At 45.4% G+C, this 19,300-nt stretch overlaps 1 protein-coding gene across 1 annotated transcript in view; it reads left to right on the top strand.

The window, feature by feature from the left end:
- Positions 1-3,183: 3,183 nt before the first annotated feature.
- Positions 3,184-19,300, top strand: part of LOC120991449 (trichoplein keratin filament binding) — a 34,353-nt gene continuing 18,236 nt past the window's right edge. Inside the window, exons 1-6 of the mRNA XM_040420263.1 lie at positions 3,184-3,308; positions 11,948-12,138; positions 13,923-14,133; positions 14,221-14,277; positions 16,143-16,211; positions 16,723-16,896. Of these exons, the coding sequence (XP_040276197.1) occupies positions 11,948-12,138; positions 13,923-14,133; positions 14,221-14,277; positions 16,143-16,211; positions 16,723-16,896 (702 nt within the window). The 5' untranslated portion in view covers positions 3,184-3,308. The remainder of the gene's footprint in view (positions 3,309-11,947; positions 12,139-13,922; positions 14,134-14,220; positions 14,278-16,142; positions 16,212-16,722; positions 16,897-19,300) is intronic.

Below are 19,300 nucleotides of genomic sequence, written 5' to 3'. Positions count from 1 at the left end.
TAGCAAAATTAGAAAGAAACGAAGGTAACGCCTTAGTGGAAACCACAGAAATAGATGTCCATACAAAAATCACTAAAATTACTGATTTGTCTAGTTTGCCAATCAATGGTAGGGTTATGTTTAATCAACCATGATAAACCCAGTACCAGAGGAGCAGGCAAACCTTTTAGAACAAAACAAGAAATGGACTTAACATGAGAATCACCCACCCTCAAATTAATATCCTGCACAATATGAGTTAGATACTTTTGCGAGAGAGGAGCGGAATCAATAGCAAATACTGATATCCCTTTGCTTAATGCGCATATTATAAAACCATGACTGTGAACAAATTGATAATCAACAAGGTTAACCCCTGCACCACTGTCCACAAATACTTCTAGCTCAATATTTTCAGAGTCTAGCGCCACCATGGCAGGAAGGAGAAATCGGGTACTGCAGGTAGAATACAAATATACCTTTTCTGACTCCCCATTCACGCTACCAAGGGTAATGGAACAAATTTTTTTGGAAAGAACCCCCTTTTTTTCCCCACTTTGAGGCTTCCTAAAAGGAAACACATTAATGAAATGTCCTTCTTTACCACAGAAGAAACAGAATCTTCTCTGACCTCTAGAGCTCCTATTACCAGGGCAAGAAGAGACCTCACCTAACTGCATAGGTTCATCCTCAGGAACTGGTTCAAGTGTCACTGTGCCCTGAGGGACAGGAGGAACAATTTTCCCACATCCTTGCACCTCTCCCTCAGGCATCTATAAATCCGTACGGCTAGGGACATGGCCGCCTCCAAAGAATCAGGGTTTTCATGAAATGCAAGGGCGTCTTTTAGTCTCTCGGACAGCCCCTGACAGAACTGACTACAGAGAGCTGGGTCATTCCACTACGAGTCAGTCGCCCATCTAAATTCAGCACAATATGACTCAGCAGAACGTTCTCCCTGACTCAAGCTACGCCGAATACAGCAGCACAGGGCGCAGGCGCAAGTATGCTGTCAATCTAGAGGAGAGGGGCGGGCTGGAGCGGGCTGGAGCGCGCTGGGCGGCGGAAATAGTGAGTGGACGGAGCCTCTAGGTGCTGAAAAGACGCCCCCATAGCACCTAGAGGCTCATTTGCATACCAATAAAAGTTTGTTTTTTAGGGTAACCGCTGCAGAGAAAAGTATTACAATAGCATGGTTAGGTAGAGCAGACACTAGCAGATCGCTAGTGTCAGACAGCTAATTAGGTCAAAATGTGGTGGTAGAAACCCTTTAAATGAGGTCCGGGTTCGGGTAGAAGTTCTGGCCCTGAACCCGAACTTTGACCTGCAGCGAACCTGAACTTCCACGGGTTCTCTCAACCCTAGTAATGAGCTTTCCTATTAAGACTTGTTCCCAGTAATTGTCCCGAATATCGTGTTGCAGCATGGCCCATGAAACTGAAGATTCATACTTACCTGCTCCCCAACGCTCTGGTCCTCCGTGCTGCCGCCGCTGCCTCCATCTTCCAGTCCCACTGCTGCTTACACCTGGCAGTGCATGGCCATGGTCACATGCACCTCTCCAGCCAATGACTAGCTTCAGAGGTAATATGGCCACAAGCAGCGTTTCACCGCTGAAGCCGATCACTCACTGCAGCGATGTATGACAATGTCCATGCACTGCCAGGTGCAAACAGCGCAGGGACCGGAAGACGGAGGCAGCGGGGGCAGTGCGGAGACACAGAGCGGTGGGGAGCAGGTAAATATAGCTCTTTGGTTTCAGGGGCCATGCTGCAGGAACCTGTTAAGAAATCATGTTACCGGAAAAACCCAGAAAAGTGGCGACATTTCCTTCCATTCTGCTTCCTATTCATAAATCCTTCAGTGCAGAGGACGGCGTTCCCTGGTTATTACCACCTCCTGCCCCCAGTTACAGGCGCCATGCAATAACCAGTAAGCACTTTCCCTTACTAGCTGTTCACCCTGTCGGATCCGTCCTGCCGCCTCTCCGTCCCCATTGACTATAATGGGGACGGGGGCGGAGTTCCGGCGCAGCGCGGCGAGAGGCCGTCGGACATGCAGTACTTTTAGTCCGGCGGCCTCTTGCCGTGCACTGCCGTGCTGCGTGGGAGCTCCGCCCCCATTATAGTCAATAGGGACGGAGCGGCGGTCCGGCGAAATAGCGGCAGGACGGATTTGACAGGGTGAACAGCCTGTCGGTCCGTCCTGCCGCTAGTGTGAAAGTAGCCTTAATGACCAGGCCTGAAAAGGCCTTAATGATACTTTTTTGTGATTTACCGCAAGTGGTACACTATTTTATTTGTTGGACTACCAAAATAATTTTCGCAACAGTTTTTTACGAGACACATAGGTCCTTATAATTATTTTTTTTTTTTTATTTGGGCAAACTGTACAAAACATTTTTTTAAAGTATTTTTTTTTCAAACTATAGCTCCTTATTTTTTAAATATGCAAACTGACACCAAAATAAATTATTATAATTAGTTCTCTATTTTGTGTTTGGTCGTTTTGTTATATAATATGTATGGTTTTCACGTGAATGGGGCGATAATGGCATTGGTGTTGGTTGGTGTATTTTCTTTTGTTTTATTATTTTTTATCTTTTTTAACTTAATTTTTTATATATTTCTTCTACATAATATGTCCCCCAAGAGGTCATAAAAAGACTGTTGGGGAACAGTGAACACTTTTTTCCTTTTTATTTGTATTTTATTTTTTATAGTTTTCTATTTTTTTTGGCACATATTTTATTTTTTTATTTAGTTTCAATTTTTTTAAAAAAAAATTGTTTAACTTTTTTTATATATATTTTTTCCTCGTAATTTGTCCTCAGTAGGTCACTGGAAGACCTTAGGGAGACAATGGGAGACTTTTTCCCCCCACTATTTCCACTGTAATGCATCCAAAGGAGCCCGTTACAGGGGAACCAGCCTGCTGTGGGGGCTTTGTACCAGGCAGAGCTGATCATGGTTTACTGACTCTGCTGCCCTCTGCCCCCAAGATGCCCGGATCTAAACGACACCCATCTGAGGAGAAGGCAGAAGCGCTGATACACTGAGTCTGCCTTCTCCTGGGCTCCCGGCTGTCACTTACAGGGGAGTTCTAGACACTTCACTGCTGACCTGGCTAAAATGTATGGGCTGCTGCGAGAAACTCAACAAAGCCTGTACAATCCGGGAACAACCAGACGCTAAAGAACGTTTCCATCTCCCGCCTCAAACTGCAGAGCCCCGCCACAGCCATCTCCATGGCGACCGGAAACACCGGAAGAGGAAGTCAGCGCTGCAGAAGACGTGCTGGCCGTTACTGTACATAGGACGGGAGAGGAGGTAAGCGGTGGAAATGAGCCGTAGTAGCGGACTGACTGCGCTGTGCAGAGTATAGCCCTGTATACACCTGTCCTATGGGGTGCACTGCTCTGTGTACAGCTCTCTGACGTGCTGTATACTATATACCTGTCCTATGGGGTGCACTGCTCTGTGTACAGCTCTCTGACGTGCTGTATGCTATACACCTGTCCTATGGGGTGCACTGCTCTCTGACGTGCTGTATGCTATATACCTGTCCTATGGGGTGCACTGCTCTGTGTACAGCTCTCTGACGTGCTGTATGCTATATACCTGTCCTATGGGGTGCACTGCTCTGTGTACAGCTCTCTGACGTGCTGTATACTATATACCTGTCCTATGGGGTGCACTGCTCTGTGTACAGCTCTCTGACGTGCTGTATGCTATATACCTGTCCTATGTGGTGCACTTCTCTGTGTACATCCCTCTGACGTGCTGTATACTATATACCTGTCCTATGTGGTGCACTGCTCTCTGACGTGCTGTATACTATATACCTGTCCTATATGGTGCACTGCTCTGTGTACAGCTCTCTGACGTGCTGTATGCTATACACCTGTCCTATGGGGTGCACTGCTCTGTGTACATCTCTCTGACGTGCTGTATGCTATATACCTGCCCTATATGGTGCACTGCTCTGTGTACAGCTCTCTGACGTGCTGTATGCTATATACCTGTCCTATGTGGTGCACTGTTCTGTGTACATCCCTCTGACGTGCTGTATGCTATATACCTGCCCTATATGGTGCACTGTTCTGTGTACATCCCTCTGACGTGCTGTATGCTATATACCTGCCCTATATGGTGCACTGCTCTGTGTACAGCTCTCTGACGTGCTGTATGCTATACACCTGTCCTATGGGGTGCACTGCTCTGTGTACATCCCTCTGACGTGCTGTATACTATATACCTGTCCTATGTGGTGCACTGCTCTCTGACGTGCTGTATGCTATACACCTGTCCTATGGGGTGCACTGCTCTGTGTACATCTCTCTGACGTGCTGTATGCTATATACCTGCCCTATATGGTGCACTGCTCTGTGTACAGCTCTCTGACGTGCTGTATGCTATATACCTGTCCTATGTGGTGCACTGTTCTGTGTACATCCCTCTGACGTGCTGTATGCTATATACCTGCCCTATATGGTGCACTGCTCTGTGTACAGCTCTCTGACGTGCTGTATGCTATATACCTGTCCTATGTGGTGCACTGCTCTGTGTACATCCCTCTGACGTGCTGTATACTATATACCTGTCCTATGTGGTGCACTGCTCTCTGACGTGCTGTATGCTATACACCTGTCCTATGGGGTGCACTGCTCTGTGTACAGCTCTCTGACGTGCTGTATGCTATACACCTGTCCTATGTGGTGCACTGCTTTGTGTACAGCTCTCTGACGTGCTGTATGCTATATACCTGTCCTATGGGGTGCACTGCTCTGTGTACATCCCTCTGACGCGCTGTATACTGTACACCTGTCCTATGTGGTGCACTGTTCTGTGTACAGCTCTCTGACGTGCTGTATACTATATACCTGTCCTATGTGGTGCACTGCTCTCTGACGTGCTGTATGCTATACACCTGTCCTATGGGGTGCACTGCTCTGTGTACAGCTCTCTGACGTGCTGTATGCTATACACCTGTCCTATGTGGTGCACTGCTCTGTGTACATCCCTCTGACGTGCTGTATGCTATATACCTGTCCTATGGGGTGCACTGCTCTGTGTACATCCCTCTGACGCGCTGTATACTGTACACCTGTCCTATGTGGTGCACTGTTCTGTGTACAGCTCTCTGACGTGCTGTATGCTATATACCTGCCCTATGTGGTGCACTGCTCTGTGTACAGCTCTCTGACGTGCTGTATGCTATATACCTGTCCTATGTGGTGCACTGCTCTGTGTACATCCCTCTGACGTGCTGTATGCTATATACCTGCCCTATGTGGTGCACTGCTCTGTGTACAGCTCTCTGACGTGCTGTATGCTATATACCTGTCCTATGTGGTGCACTGCTCTGTGTACATCCCTCTGACGTGCTGTATGCTATATACCTGTCCTATGTGGTGCACTGCTCTGTGTACATCTCTCTGACGTGCTGTATACTATATACCTGTCCTATGTGGTGCACTGCTCTCTGACGTGCTGTATGCTATACACCTGTCCTATGGGGTGCACTGCTCTGTGTACATCTCTCTGACGTGCTGTATGCTATATACCTGCCCTATATGGTGCACTGCTCTGTGTACAGCTCTCTGACGTGCTGTATGCTATATACCTGCCCTATGTGGTGCACTGCTCTGTGTACAGCTCTCTGACGTGCTGTATGCTATATACCTGTCCTATGTGGTGCACTGCTCTGTGTACATCCCTCTGACGTGCTGTATACTATATACCTGTCCTATGTGGTGCACTGCTCTCTGACGTGCTGTATGCTATACACCTGTCCTATGGGGTGCACTGCTCTGTGTACAGCTCTCTGACGTGCTGTATGCTATACACCTGTCCTATGTGGTGCACTGCTTTGTGTACAGCTCTCTGACGTGCTGTATGATATATACCTGTCCTATGTGGTGCACTGCTCTGTGTACATCCCTCTGACGTGCTGTATGCTATATACCTGTCCTATGGGGTGCACTGCTCTGTGTACATCTCTCTGACATGCTGTATGCTATATACCTGCCCTATGGGGTGCACTTCTCTGTGTACATCCCTCTGACGTGCTGTATACTGTACACCTGTCCTATGTGGTGCACTGTTCTGTGTACAGCTCTCTGACGTGCTGTATGCTATACACCTGTCCTATGGGGTGCACTGCTCTGTGTACATCCCTCTGACGTGCTGTATACTATATACCTGTCCTATGTGGTGCACTGCTCTCTGACGTGCTGTATGCTATACACCTGTCCTATGGGGTGCACTGCTCTGTGTACAGCTCTCTGACGTGCTGTATGCTATACACCTGTCCTATGGGGTGCACTGCTCTGTGTACAGCTCTCTGACGTGCTGTATGCTATACACCTGTCCTATGTGGTGCACTGCTCTGTGTACAGCTCTCTGACGTGCTGTATGCTATACACCTGTCCTATGTGGTGCACTGCTCTGTGTACATCTCTCTGACGTTCTGTATGCTATACACCTGTCCTATGGGGTGCACTGCTCTGTGTACATCTCTCTGACGTTCTGTATGCTATATACCTGCCCTATATGGTGCATAGAAACATAGAAACATAGAAACATAGAACATAGAAACATAGAATGTGTCGGCAGATAAGAACCATTCGGCCCATCTAGTCTGCCCAATATACTGAATACTATGGATAGCCCCCGGCCCTATCTTATATGAAGGATGGCCTTATGCCTATCCCATGCATGCTTAAACCCCTTCACTGTATTTGCAGCTACCACTTCTGCAGGAAGGCTATTCCATGCATCCACTACTCTCTCAGTAAAGTAATACTTCCTTATATTACTGTTAAACCTTTGCCCCTCTAATTTAAAACTGTGTCCTCTTGTGGTAGTTTTTCTTCTTTTAAATATGCTCTCTTCCTTTACCGAGTTGATTCCCTTTATGTATTTAAAAGTTTCTATCATATCCCCTCTGTCTCTTCTTTCTTCCAAGCTATACATATTAAGGTCCTTTAACCTTTCCTGGTAAGTTTTATCCTGCAATCCATGTACTAGTTTAGTAGCTCTTCTCTGAACTCTCTCTAGAGTATCTATATCCTTCTGGAGATATGGCCTCCAGTACTGCGCACAATACTCCAAGTGAGGTCTCACCAGTGTTCTGTACAGCGGCATAAGCACTTCACTCTTTCTACTGCTTATACCGCTCCCTATACATCCAAGCATTCTGCTGGCATTTCGTGCTGCTCTATTACATTGTCTTCCCACCTTTAAGTCTTCTGAAATAATTACTCCTAAATCCCTTTCCTCAGATACTGAGGTCAGGACTGTGTCAAATATTCTATATTCTGCCCTTGGGTTTTTACGCCCCAGGTGCATTATCTTGCACTTATCCACATTAAATTTCAGTTTCCAGAGTTCTGACCATTCTTCTAGTTTTCCTAAATCCTTTTCCATTTGGCGTTTCCCTCCAGGAACATCAACCCTGTTACATATCTGCTCTGTGTACATCTCTCTGACGTGCTGTATGCTGTGTACATCTCTCTGACGTGCTGTATGCTATATACCTGTCCTATGTGGTGCACTGCTCTGTGTACATCCCTCTGACGTGCTGTATGCTATATACCTGTCCTATGTGGTGCACTGCTCTGTGTACATCCCTCTGACGTGCTGTATACTATATACCTGTCCTATGTGGTGCACTGCTCTCTGACGTGCTGTATGCTATACACCTGTCCTATGGGGTGCACTGCTCTGTGTACAGCTCTCTGACGTGCTGTATGCTATACACCTGTCCTATGTGGTGCACTGCTTTGTGTACAGCTCTCTGACGTGCTGTATGCTATATACCTGCCCTATGGGGTGCACTGCTCTGTGTACATCCCTCTGACGTGCTGTATGCTATATACCTGTCCTATGGGGTGCACTGCTCTGTGTACATCCCTCTGACGCGCTGTATACTGTACACCTGTCTTATGTGGTGCACTGTTCTGTGTACAGCTCTCTGACGTGCTGTATGCTATATACCTGCCCTATGTGGTGCACTGTTCTGTGTACATCCCTCTGACGTGCTGTATGCTATATACCTGCCCTATGTGGTGCACTGCTCTGTGTACAGCTCTCTGACGTGCTGTATGCTATATACCTGCCCTATGTGGTGCACTGTTCTGTGTACATCCCTCTGACGTGCTGTATGCTATATACCTGCCCTATGTGGTGCACTGCTCTGTGTACAGCTCTCTGACGTGCTGTATGCTATATACCTGTCCTATGTGGTGCACTGCTCTGTGTACATCCCTCTGACGTGCTGTATGCTATATACCTGCCCTATGTGGTGCACTGCTCTGTGTACAGCTCTCTGACGTGCTGTATGCTATATACCTGTCCTATGTGGTGCACTGCTCTGTGTACATCCCTCTGACGTGCTGTATGCTATATACCTGCCCTATGTGGTGCACTGCTCTGTGTACAGCTCTCTGACGTGTTGTATGCTATATACCTGTCCTATGTGGTGCACTGCTCTGTGTACATCCCTCTGACGTGCTGTATGCTATATACCTGTCCTATGTGGTGCACTGCTCTGTGTACATCCCTCTGACGTGCTGTATACTATATACCTGTCCTATGTGGTGCACTGCTCTCTGACGTGCTGTATGCTATACACCTGTCCTATGGGGTGCACTGCTCTGTGTACAGCTCTCTGACGTGCTGTATGCTATACACCTGTCCTATGTGGTGCACTGCTTTGTGTACAGCTCTCTGACGTGCTGTATGCTATATACCTGTCCTATGTGGTGCACTGCTCTGTGTACAGCTCTCTGACGTGCTGTATGCTATATACCTGTCCTATATGGTGCACTGCTCTGTGTACAGCTCTCTGACGTGCTGTATGCTATATACCTGTCCTATATGGTGCACTGCTCTGTGTACAGCTCTCTGACGTGCTGTATGCTATATACCTGTCCTATGTGGTGCACTGTTCTGTGTACATCCCTCTGACGTGCTGTATGCTATATACCTGTCCTATGGGGTGCACTGCTTTGTGTACATCCCTCTGACGTGCTGTATACTGTACACCTGTCCTATGTGGTGCACTGTTCTGTGTACAGCTCTCTGACGTGCTGTATGCTATATACCTGCTCTATGTGGTGCACTGCTCTGTGTACAGCTCTCTGACGTGCTGTATGCTATACACCTGTCCTATGTGGTGCACTGCTCTGTGTACATCCCTCTGACGTGCTGTATGCTATATACCTGTCCTATATGGTGCACTGCTCTGTGTACATCCCTCTGACGTGCTGTATGCTATATACCTGTCCTATATGGTGCACTGCTCTGTGTACAGCTCTCTGACGTGCTGTATACTATATACTGTCCTATGTGGTGCACTGCTCTGTGTACAGCTCTCTGACGTGCTGTATGATATATACCTGTCCTATGTGGTGCACTGCTCTGTGTACATCCCTCTGACGTGCTGTATGATATATACCTGTCCTATGTGGTGCACTGCTCTGTGTACATCCCTCTGACGTGCTGTATGCTATATACCTGTCCTATGTGGTGCACTGCTCTGTGTACAGCTCTCTGACGTGCTGTATGATATATACCTGTCCTATGTGGTGCACTGCTCTTTGTACAGCTCTCTGACGTGCTGTATGATATATACCTGTCCTATGTGGTGCACTGCTCTGTGTACATCCCTCTGACGTGCTGTATGCTATATACCTGTCCTATGTGGTGCACTGCTCTGTGTACATCCCTCTGACGTGTTGTATGATATATACCTGCCCTATATGGTGCACTGCTCTGTGTACAGCTCTCTGACGTGCTGTATGCTATATACCTGTCCTATATGGTGCACTGCTCTGTGTACAGCTCTCTGACGTGCTGTATGATATATACCTGTCCTATGTGGTGCACTGCTCTTTGTACAGCTCTCTGACGTGCTGTATGATATATACCTGTCCTATGTGGTGCACTGCTCTGTGTACATCTCTCTGACGTGCTGCATGCTATATACCTGTCCTATGGGGTGCACTGCTCTGTGTACAGCTCTCTGACGTGCTGTATGATATATACCTGTCCTATGTGGTGCACTGCTCTGTGTACAGCTCTCTGACGTGCTGTATGATATATACCTGTCCTATGGGGTGCACTGCTCTGTGTACAGCTCTCTGACGTGCTGTATGATATATACCTGTCCTATGTGGTGCACTGCTCTGTGTACAGCTCTCTGACGTGCTGTATGCTATATGATGTGTTATATGCTATATGTTAGGGTCTATCATTCTGGTAAAATGATAGCTTTCTTTTGTCAGCATGCTGTGCACACAAAGGCATGGGGGGGGGGGGGGGGGGGGGTTACAGAAGCAGTGTATCACATGATGGTTTCCAAACCATCCCTAGGGTACCACAAAAATTCTGCCACTTTATCATATTTCCAAAAAATTACGGGGCATAGTTAGCTAATTTAATCATGTTTAGTCCAAATTTATCAACTGTGACAAAAAGGCACAGTCTTAGGCCTCATGCACAATGACGTGTGCCAGCCGGGCCCGTATTGGCAGACCACCAATTGCTGTCCACAATACACAGGCACCGACCGCAGGGACGGTGTATGCAGACGCGGGCCCATTCACTTGAATGGGGTCCGCGATCCGCATCAGACGGTCCGCACCACAAAAAAGTAGTGCATACACTACATTTTTGCGGTGCAGAGGCACGGACAGAAAACAAGTGAATGGGTCCGCATCCGTGATGCAGTTCAGAAACGGGCAAGGCCCAATATTGCAGGCCACAATACGGTCCCGACCGGCACACGTTTGCGTGCATGAGCCCTTACTCCAGTGGGGTGGGTGGTGGGTTAGAAACTGGAGGAACATCTTTACACAAAATTATGTTAAAAGGTGCTCCAAATAGATCAAACAACGTGCAATTCTTTTCAGACCCCTTGATAAAGGTCATTATCTGACCGAAACGTTGGGACTATTGATGTATATTCTGGATGGAAACTAAGTACAAAATGTTGTGAAACTGCACATTATGTATTAAAGCATCACTTGAAAAGAATTCCTTGGTGTGCCATAGGTTTCTCCATTGATACAGACTGACATTTGTCCTCTATGAGCACCCACCATTGAAGGGTGTGCAGGTCTCATCTTCTCCAACTACCTGTGATGAAAAATCCAAATCTGATCAACGGTTGGGTGCAATTCACAGCCGAGTCTCCCAGCATCGAGTTTAATGCAGGTTGTAGGCAAATGGCAGACATTTCATTTAGCTTTCTAAGAGTAAAGTTGATGACTGATCTTCAGGATAGGTCATCAGTATCAGATTAGAGCAGGTCGGACCCTCAGCACGCCAACAGATCAGCTGTTTGAAGAGGCCACGGTGCTCCTTTGAGCGCCGTGGCCCCTGCTTAGGTCAGCGACATCACGGTCTTTGGCCTATGTGCAGCTCAGTCCCGTTCAAGTGAATAGGCCTGAGCTGCAATACCGAGCACAGCCGCTATACAATGTGTGGCAATATGCTTGGGGTGTTGTAAGGAGGCCACAGCGCTCATGTGATCACTGTGACCCTTTCAAATAGCTAATCGAAGTGGGTGCCTGGAGTTGGACCTTCACCTATCTGATATTGATGACCTACCATGAGGATAGGTCATAAATATTGTTCCTCTGAAAAACCCCTTTAAAAGGAGTCTGTCAGCTTGATTTTGCCCACTAGACAAATGCCTACAGACTGCGGCGCACTTAAATGTAACTTAAAACATACTTTTGCTTCTATTTTGGCTGTTTCTATCCCCCGAAATAAAAAAAAACAACCCTTTCTTTATATGTTAATGAGGCACCAAGTGCCCATGCCAATCACCGTTACCCCATCCCAGCTGCCCCTACACCTCTCCCAGGCTTGTGGTGACGTAGTTTCACCTGAGGCTTAGGTTCTCCTGTTCATTGACTTGTCAAGTCTAGAAATAACTGCTTGCTTTTTGTTCCCAGATGGCATTACCTACGCTCCCATCACCCTGGCACAGTCGTAGCAGATTGCTAGAGAAGCAGATTGTGCGTCACAGAGAACAAGAGGCCCGATTCCGGAATGAGTGGGATATGACCAACCGGTATTTCAGGCAGTCAGATGTCTGCAGCAGTAAACAGGCCCAGTGGAGTTCACGGGTTTCATATGAGCAGAGGTAATAGTTTACGCTGGTTTCCATTCATAGCATATCTAAAGGAGATATCTGTGAGTGATGAAACAAACTATAGAATAAGCTGTAAAAACTGGTGTTCAGAAATGCAATATCATTGTTATATCTTACACGATACCTGAAAAGTGCAATTCAGTAGGTAGTGCAGGTTTCTGAATGTTAATATAATCATAAATAAAGTCCCCTTTACTGTTGTGGCCGCGTCTGAATCTGGAGTAAATTGTGCCAAAATTTGTTGGTGTGATTCGGTGCATCTCATAGTATACATATTTATACAGCAAAGGGTGTATTAGACACCCCAATCACACAGACGATTGTCGGGAGGAAAGCGTTCCCTCCCCACAATTGCCTGTTTGCTTGCTGAGAAGACTCCTGCTATTACATGCAGCGATCTCCTCCGCAGCATGGGTAGGAGCGATCTCTATGCCATCGCTCGTCCCCATGCTCTACAGTGGTTTGCCAGCGGCAGATCGTGATTCTGCTCCACGATCTGCCGCTGGCAAATCCTCATCTTTCAACATGCTGAAAGATCTAGTTTGCCTGATGAACGAGCGCTTGTGGGAAAATCGTGCGATATTATTATTTTTTGCCTGCGTGTGGGGTGAGTTTTGTATGCGACTGCGTTAGGTGTTCTGTAGATTTTAATATTTTCCCTTATAACATGGTTATAAGGGAAAATAATAGCATTCTTAATACAGACTGCTTAGTAAAATGTAGATTGAGGGGTTAAAAAGTAAAAAAATTATTAACTTACCTGTTCCAATTGATCACGCAGCCGGCATCGTCTTCTTTCTTCTTCTTTGAGGACCTGCAAAAGGACCTTTGGTGACGTCAGTGCAGGTTCTGCTGAATGAAGATAGAAGATTACGTCACCAAAGGTCCTTTTGCAGGTCCTGAAAGAAGAAGCTAGAAGAGGATACCGGCTGGGTGATCAATTGGAACAGGTAAGTAAATTTATTTATTTTTTTAACCCCTCAATCTACATTTTAGTAAGCATTCTGTATTAAGAATGCTATTATTACCCCTTATAACAATGTAATAAGGGAAAATAATACAGTGAATACACTTTAATGGGGTCCGGGGTTGCTTTCATCCCTATCATCTCCTAGCAACCATGTGTGAAAATCGCACTGCATCCGCACTTGCTTGTGGATGCTTGCAATTTTCACGCATACCCATTGATTTCTATGGGGCCTGCAGAATATAGAACCTGCTGCGATTTTCATGCAACGCACAAATGATGCGTGAAAATCACTGCTCATGTGCACAGCCGCATTGAAGTGAATTGGTCCGGATTCAGTGCAGGTGCAATGCGTTCATCTCGCGCAATGCACCCGCGCGGAATTCTCGCTCGTGTGAAAGGGGCCTTACACTGCAAGATGATCGCTAACGAGCGTTACTACGAACACTCATTGGCAATCATCGGGCTGAAAATCCGCTCGTCTAATATACCTATTTAGAGAATAATCAACTGCACCTTGCTCACTGATAAACTGGCTTAGTGGTCAATGGGTGTAATTATTATTATTATTATTATTATTATTATTATTATATTTTTATTTTTAATTTTATTTTTTTAAAGAGGAGTGGCTTATGATGCAAAATTTTGGCACAAAATTCTGTTGCAAAGTAAGCCAACGAAGAGGTAGTATAAAAGCTAAAGCTGGACAAAAGTGTCTATCCCTCACCACATTTGTCATCCAGCAACTTTAGGCTGCCCAGTCTATGTTTAAGATAGGATTAGTCAATCTGCCCCAATGTGTTTCTAGTATGAATGCTTACCACCGGGAGAAGCAGAGAGAGGAGAAAAGAAGGAACTTGGAGCGACGGAGAGAAGAGCTACGCAAACTGTTACAGGAAGAACGAGATCTACTTGAGGCGGAACTCCAGGAGCTCTCTCGAAACAGGGATCCTGATATCGCTAGCATGAGAGAGAAAGCTGAGGGGCTGAAGTCAGCACGGGAGGAAAGGAGGAAAAAGGTTTCCTAAATGGATCACCTCTATTTCAATCAGTTTGCAGTTATTAACAGGTCTAATAATGAATTAATGCTTAACTTTTGTGTCTAGCTCGCAGAGGAGTTACTGTACGAGCAGTGGAAGACGAGCAATATGAAGCTTCGTGAGGTAGAGGCCTTCCATCTTCTTCATTATTTCTAGTGGAAAAGATACACTAAATGTTTGTGCTTGCTTTGCAAAAATACAATTTGGTTGTCCTGTTTAGTCACATTGTTACAGTGATTATGTAAAAAAAAAAAAAAAAAATCCAAAATGAAGACATTTGAAGTGACGAGTGAAGTACCCCATGGGTGCTGAAGGATTTCCTACTTTCTTTGTAAATGACGATGCCCCTCCAGTAGCTGTTAGTCGTTCCTCTGGCCGCTATTTTTCCTCATTTCTGCATATACATACAGTACAGACCAAAAGTTTGGACACATTTTCTCATTCAAAGAGTTTTCTTTATTTTCATGACTATGAAAATAGTAGATTCACACTGAAGGCATCAAAACTATGAATTAACACATGTGGAATTATATACATAACAAACAAGTGTGAAACAACTGAAAATGTCATATTCTAGGTTCTTCAAAATAGCCACCTTTTGCTTTGATTACTGCTTTGCACATTCTTGGCATTCTCTTGATGAGCTTCAAGAGGTAGACCCCTGAAATGGTTTTCACTTCACAGGTGTGCCCTGTCAGGTTTAATAAGTGGGATTTCTTGCCTTATAAATGGGTTTGGGACCATCAGTGGCGTTGAGGAGAAGTCAGGTGGATACACAGCTGATAGTCCTACTGAATAGACTGTTAGAATTTGTATTATGGCAAGAAAAAAGCAGCTAAGTAGAGAAAAACGAGTGGCCATCATTACTTTAAGAAATGAAGGTCAGTCAGTCAGCCGAAAAATTGGGAAAACTTTGAAAGTAAGGGCTATTTGACCATGAAGGAGAGTGATGGGGTGCTGCGCCAGATGACCTGGCCTCCACAGACACCGGACCTGAACCCAATCGAGATGGTTTGGGGTGAGCTGGACCGCAGAGTGAAGGCAAAAGGGCCAACAAGTGCTGAGCATCTCTGTGAACTCCTTCAAGACTGTTGGAAGACCATTTCAGGGGACTACCTCTTGAAGCTCATCAAGAGAATGCCAAGAGTGTGCAAAGCAGTAATCAAAGCAAAAGGTGGCTACTTTGAAGAACCTAGAATATGACATATTTTCAGTTGTTTCACACTTGTTTGTTATGTATATAATTCCACACATGGTAATTCATAGTTTTGATGCCTTCATAGTCATGAAAATAAAGAAAACTCTTTGAATGAGAAGGTGTGTCCAAACTTTCGGTCTGTACTATACATTTTTGGTTAGACTGAGCGTGAAAGCGTTTTGAGTGGCAAAAGCCTCTAACAGACAACTTTGGAAGCAACTTATCTCCCAGAACAAAAGGATTGGGTGAAAAAATGTAATCCCCCGACATCATCTGTGAAGAGCGAGTCAGCTGGTTCCACTGAAAATGGCAGGTTTGGCTGACAGTACACTAATATGTATGGGACCTATCACCAAAAAGATGAACTGTCTGAACAGTCTTCTTGTGGTTCTGCAGATATATGCAAACATACTTGAATCTGGGTACCAGCAAGGAGCCGTTATACTGCTTATCGTTGGCAAGGACGTCTCAGACATTCATTTTATTTAACATATAGCATAGTTCTTTTTTTTCGGGGGCCTATTACATATGTCCTGATGTGCTCAGAGATCCCTCTCTGATTTCAGCAATTCACCTGCCATTAGGAGTCAGAAATCTGTAATAACAGCCGTGAGAGATGGTGGTAGTCCATATAGAACTAGGCCTAGTTACCACACAGGACTGAGAGAGAATTCTGATTCCTGTTGTAATTGTTGGGACAGAGGTAGGATGAGGAAAAAAAATGGATGTACCATAACCAATACATGGCCTATTTGTGTTGATAACTACATAGCCTTGTCTTATTCATTAGGTGGAGTCCAGTTTACATAAAAAGCATGTGGTTGATGCCTGGGCTGAGCAAGTCACAGAGAAGGATCAGGTAAGTGTTTGGCCTTATGCTACGTCTACCCAGGGGAGGGCTGGGAACTTATAGTGGTCCTGGGAAAAAAACGAAAAGTGACCCAATTTTGTATTTGGGTCCAAATTGACAGAAGGCAGGGACAACACATATAGGTGGGGCCAGCAATACCATAATGTGGCACATTATACCACCCCAGCAGAGGCAAATACCACAGTGCATCACAAAATACCTACAGCGCCAGCTACTATGTTCGGTTCTCCTACTTCAGTTGTCTCAGGATGGCAGTACAGTTGGAGTCAGGAGGGGAATGTCACATAATTACTTGGCTGACAGCAGTGAGGAGAGCTTAGGTGGTCCTACTGGGCGCCCGCCCACCGGGAAGTTTCCCTGTAGGGTCTTTAGCTAGAGAGACATTTTTTACTAGGTTAATGTCATTTCTGTCTTGTAATTACAGATTATGTAAGGTTTTACTTCATAGTCAATTGTGAAAATCAAGGTGCATTCAAGTTATTTTTTTATTTTTTTGAAGGAAAAATTAGCTGAGGAAGAAGAGAAGAAGAGGTTTGAAAACCAGTATGAGCTTGCCAGAAAAGAGGCCTTGGAGAATATGAAGAAGCAGGAAGAGAGGCGTCGTCAAGCAGAAAAGGAACGTGCTGAGGTCCTACAACAGCAAATGGAGGAGCTTCAGTTGAGGGACCTGGAGGTGAGATGATCAGTCATTTTTATCTCTTTGAGGTGCATGTACAGACTGAAATTTTCTTATACTTTGAATATGAGGAAGGAAATCTCATGCATTTTTAAATGCATAAGACTCATTGGTTAGCACTGTTATCAAACAGGACTGAGTCTAGGGGTTTGACTCCAACTAGGACAACATCTGTATGGAATGTTCATGTTTACTCTGTGCTGTGTGGGTTGTCTATGGGTACTTCAATTTCCTTCCACACCATTCAGCCAACACAGAAATGATTGTTGGCGGTATCTGACAAACGGCATGGGTAGTTTAAAGGGCTTATAACATGGATAAATTATTGTGTGCATTTTCTAATGATCAAATTTGAGAACTTATTGCAACATGTAATAGTGTGCAGCGATCGAACAATGAGCGATAAAGCACTTGATTTCCGAGGATCGGACAAATCTTCTGACTAATTATAGTTAGTCGCTGTGACATTACCTCGTCTAATCACAACTCTGCCAGTCGTTAACTGTGTAAATGTTGTAGAGGCGAATGAGCAGTGATTGCAATAATCGGCAAACAGTGGAGAACATTTAGTGATTATTGTGCCATTTAATTGAACACAAACAAATCACTAAATTATGGCTTGCTGTTTGTTAATGAAGAAAATATCTTCTTGTCTAATAGGACATGTGGTCATCACGAGAAATAAAAATGACATTATGTTTACATCGATTGTAATTAGAAATGTGTACGTTGTTAGTTCTGCACCAACTTTGCAAATGGTCTTGCTTAAAGGTGTTATCCCATGATTAATGAAAGAATGAAAATCGGACATCATACTGTACGTGACAATCTCTAACGAAGCTAGAACCAGCCCTGTACCTCACATGAATCCAGAGATCTCCCCATTCATTGCTCTGCTAGATTTATATCAAGCTGACAGCTCAAGGGGAGTGTCTTTTCTGCTGAGTTAAGGCGGCGTGTCCATTCTGGTGGGGCTCTCCCTATCACAGCTCAGGAGGCAGATGAAGGATGAAACTGAGCATGTGCGACCATCTCAGTGAGGTGGACAGTGAAATAAGAAAAATAACAAAAAGCAGGTGGCGCTATACAGATACATTTTATTGAATAACTCAGTGGCTATACAATTTTTTTTTATTACATGCAATTATAAAAGTATTTAGATCCAGATGCTGGTTTGGAAACTAGAATATTTTTTGTGGGACAGCCTCTTTAAGAATGTTCTACTTAGGGGGCGTGGCTATCAGCCAAGATGGCTAGACGCATCTGAGTGGAGCTCCGAGGCTGGCACGGCACTATCGGGACAAATCCTGCAGATCTCAAGAGATGTAAGGTCCCCAACAGCTCATTGCGATTCCTGAGGGTGCGATATACTGACCTGCCAGCAAGAAATCCCGAGAAATATTCTAAGCGGGCACCAGAGCGTGCAGAGCCGGGACCAGTGTGACGAGGGAAAGAAGGAGGCTGAGCTGCGGGCATACAGAGTGCTGCGGCGCACGAGACAAGGTGAGAGGAGCGGGGAAAAGCAGAAGGAGCATCGAAAAGAAGGAGAAAAAGTAGGGATTGCGAAGCGAATATTATTCAGAGCTCTGCTGCAGTAGATGACGGGGCGCGATTGAAGCTGCGCTCCAGCAATAGTTTTCACGCCAAACGTCCATATTGGGAGCTCCACCTTGTTGCTGGGAGAAAGAAAGAACCCCGGTCAGCACAAAGCTTACCTACAGTGAAGTACAGCTAGGCTCCCTTACACAAGCAGTGGAAAGAGCTCATAGAGTATCGGCAAAACCACCTCCACCTGGAGCCCCTCCTAGACCTATGCTTGCAAGATTCCTCAATTGCAAAGAGAGAGATAAGATATTGGCTCTCCCCAGGAGAAAACAAGAAATCAAATAGAAAAATCTGTGAATATGGATACTCTGGTGTTGTATGGAACTGCAGAAACAACGAGCCACTTTTTATGGATGTCAACGGACGCCTGAGAGAAGCCAACATGCCATACTCCATGGGCTATCCTGCAAAACTACGAGTGGTGGATGGCGACCGAGCGGTATGTTTTACCTCCCCTGGAGAAGCCACTGAATAGCTAGCTATGAGGCGGAGATCACCAAGATGCTGAGACTCCTGACAGAGCCTAAGGGTGGATCATCAATCGGCGCCAATGGACTGGCTGGCATAAGTTGAATGGTTTCAGCTATAGTTAATTACAGTTTCTGGTTGCACCTATAAGCTAACACTCTTGAGAGACACCATACATGCTTATACGGTTTATCGTAGTAGTGGCCACAGCCGGCATGTCAATGTCAAAACATCAATACAGAGGCATCGGTTCACTGGCCTATAGTCTGGTTAGAGACAGGTTATACCAGACGTAATATATAAGTTTACAATATTTTAAATGTTTGCG

Source organism: Bufo bufo, chromosome 2 (genome assembly GCF_905171765.1).
Source record: "Bufo bufo chromosome 2, aBufBuf1.1, whole genome shotgun sequence".
In the NCBI taxonomy this organism is placed as follows: domain Eukaryota; kingdom Metazoa; phylum Chordata; class Amphibia; order Anura; family Bufonidae; genus Bufo; species Bufo bufo.
The sequence above is the reverse complement of the archived record's forward strand: the minus strand, read 5'-3'. Positions and strand labels throughout refer to the sequence as shown.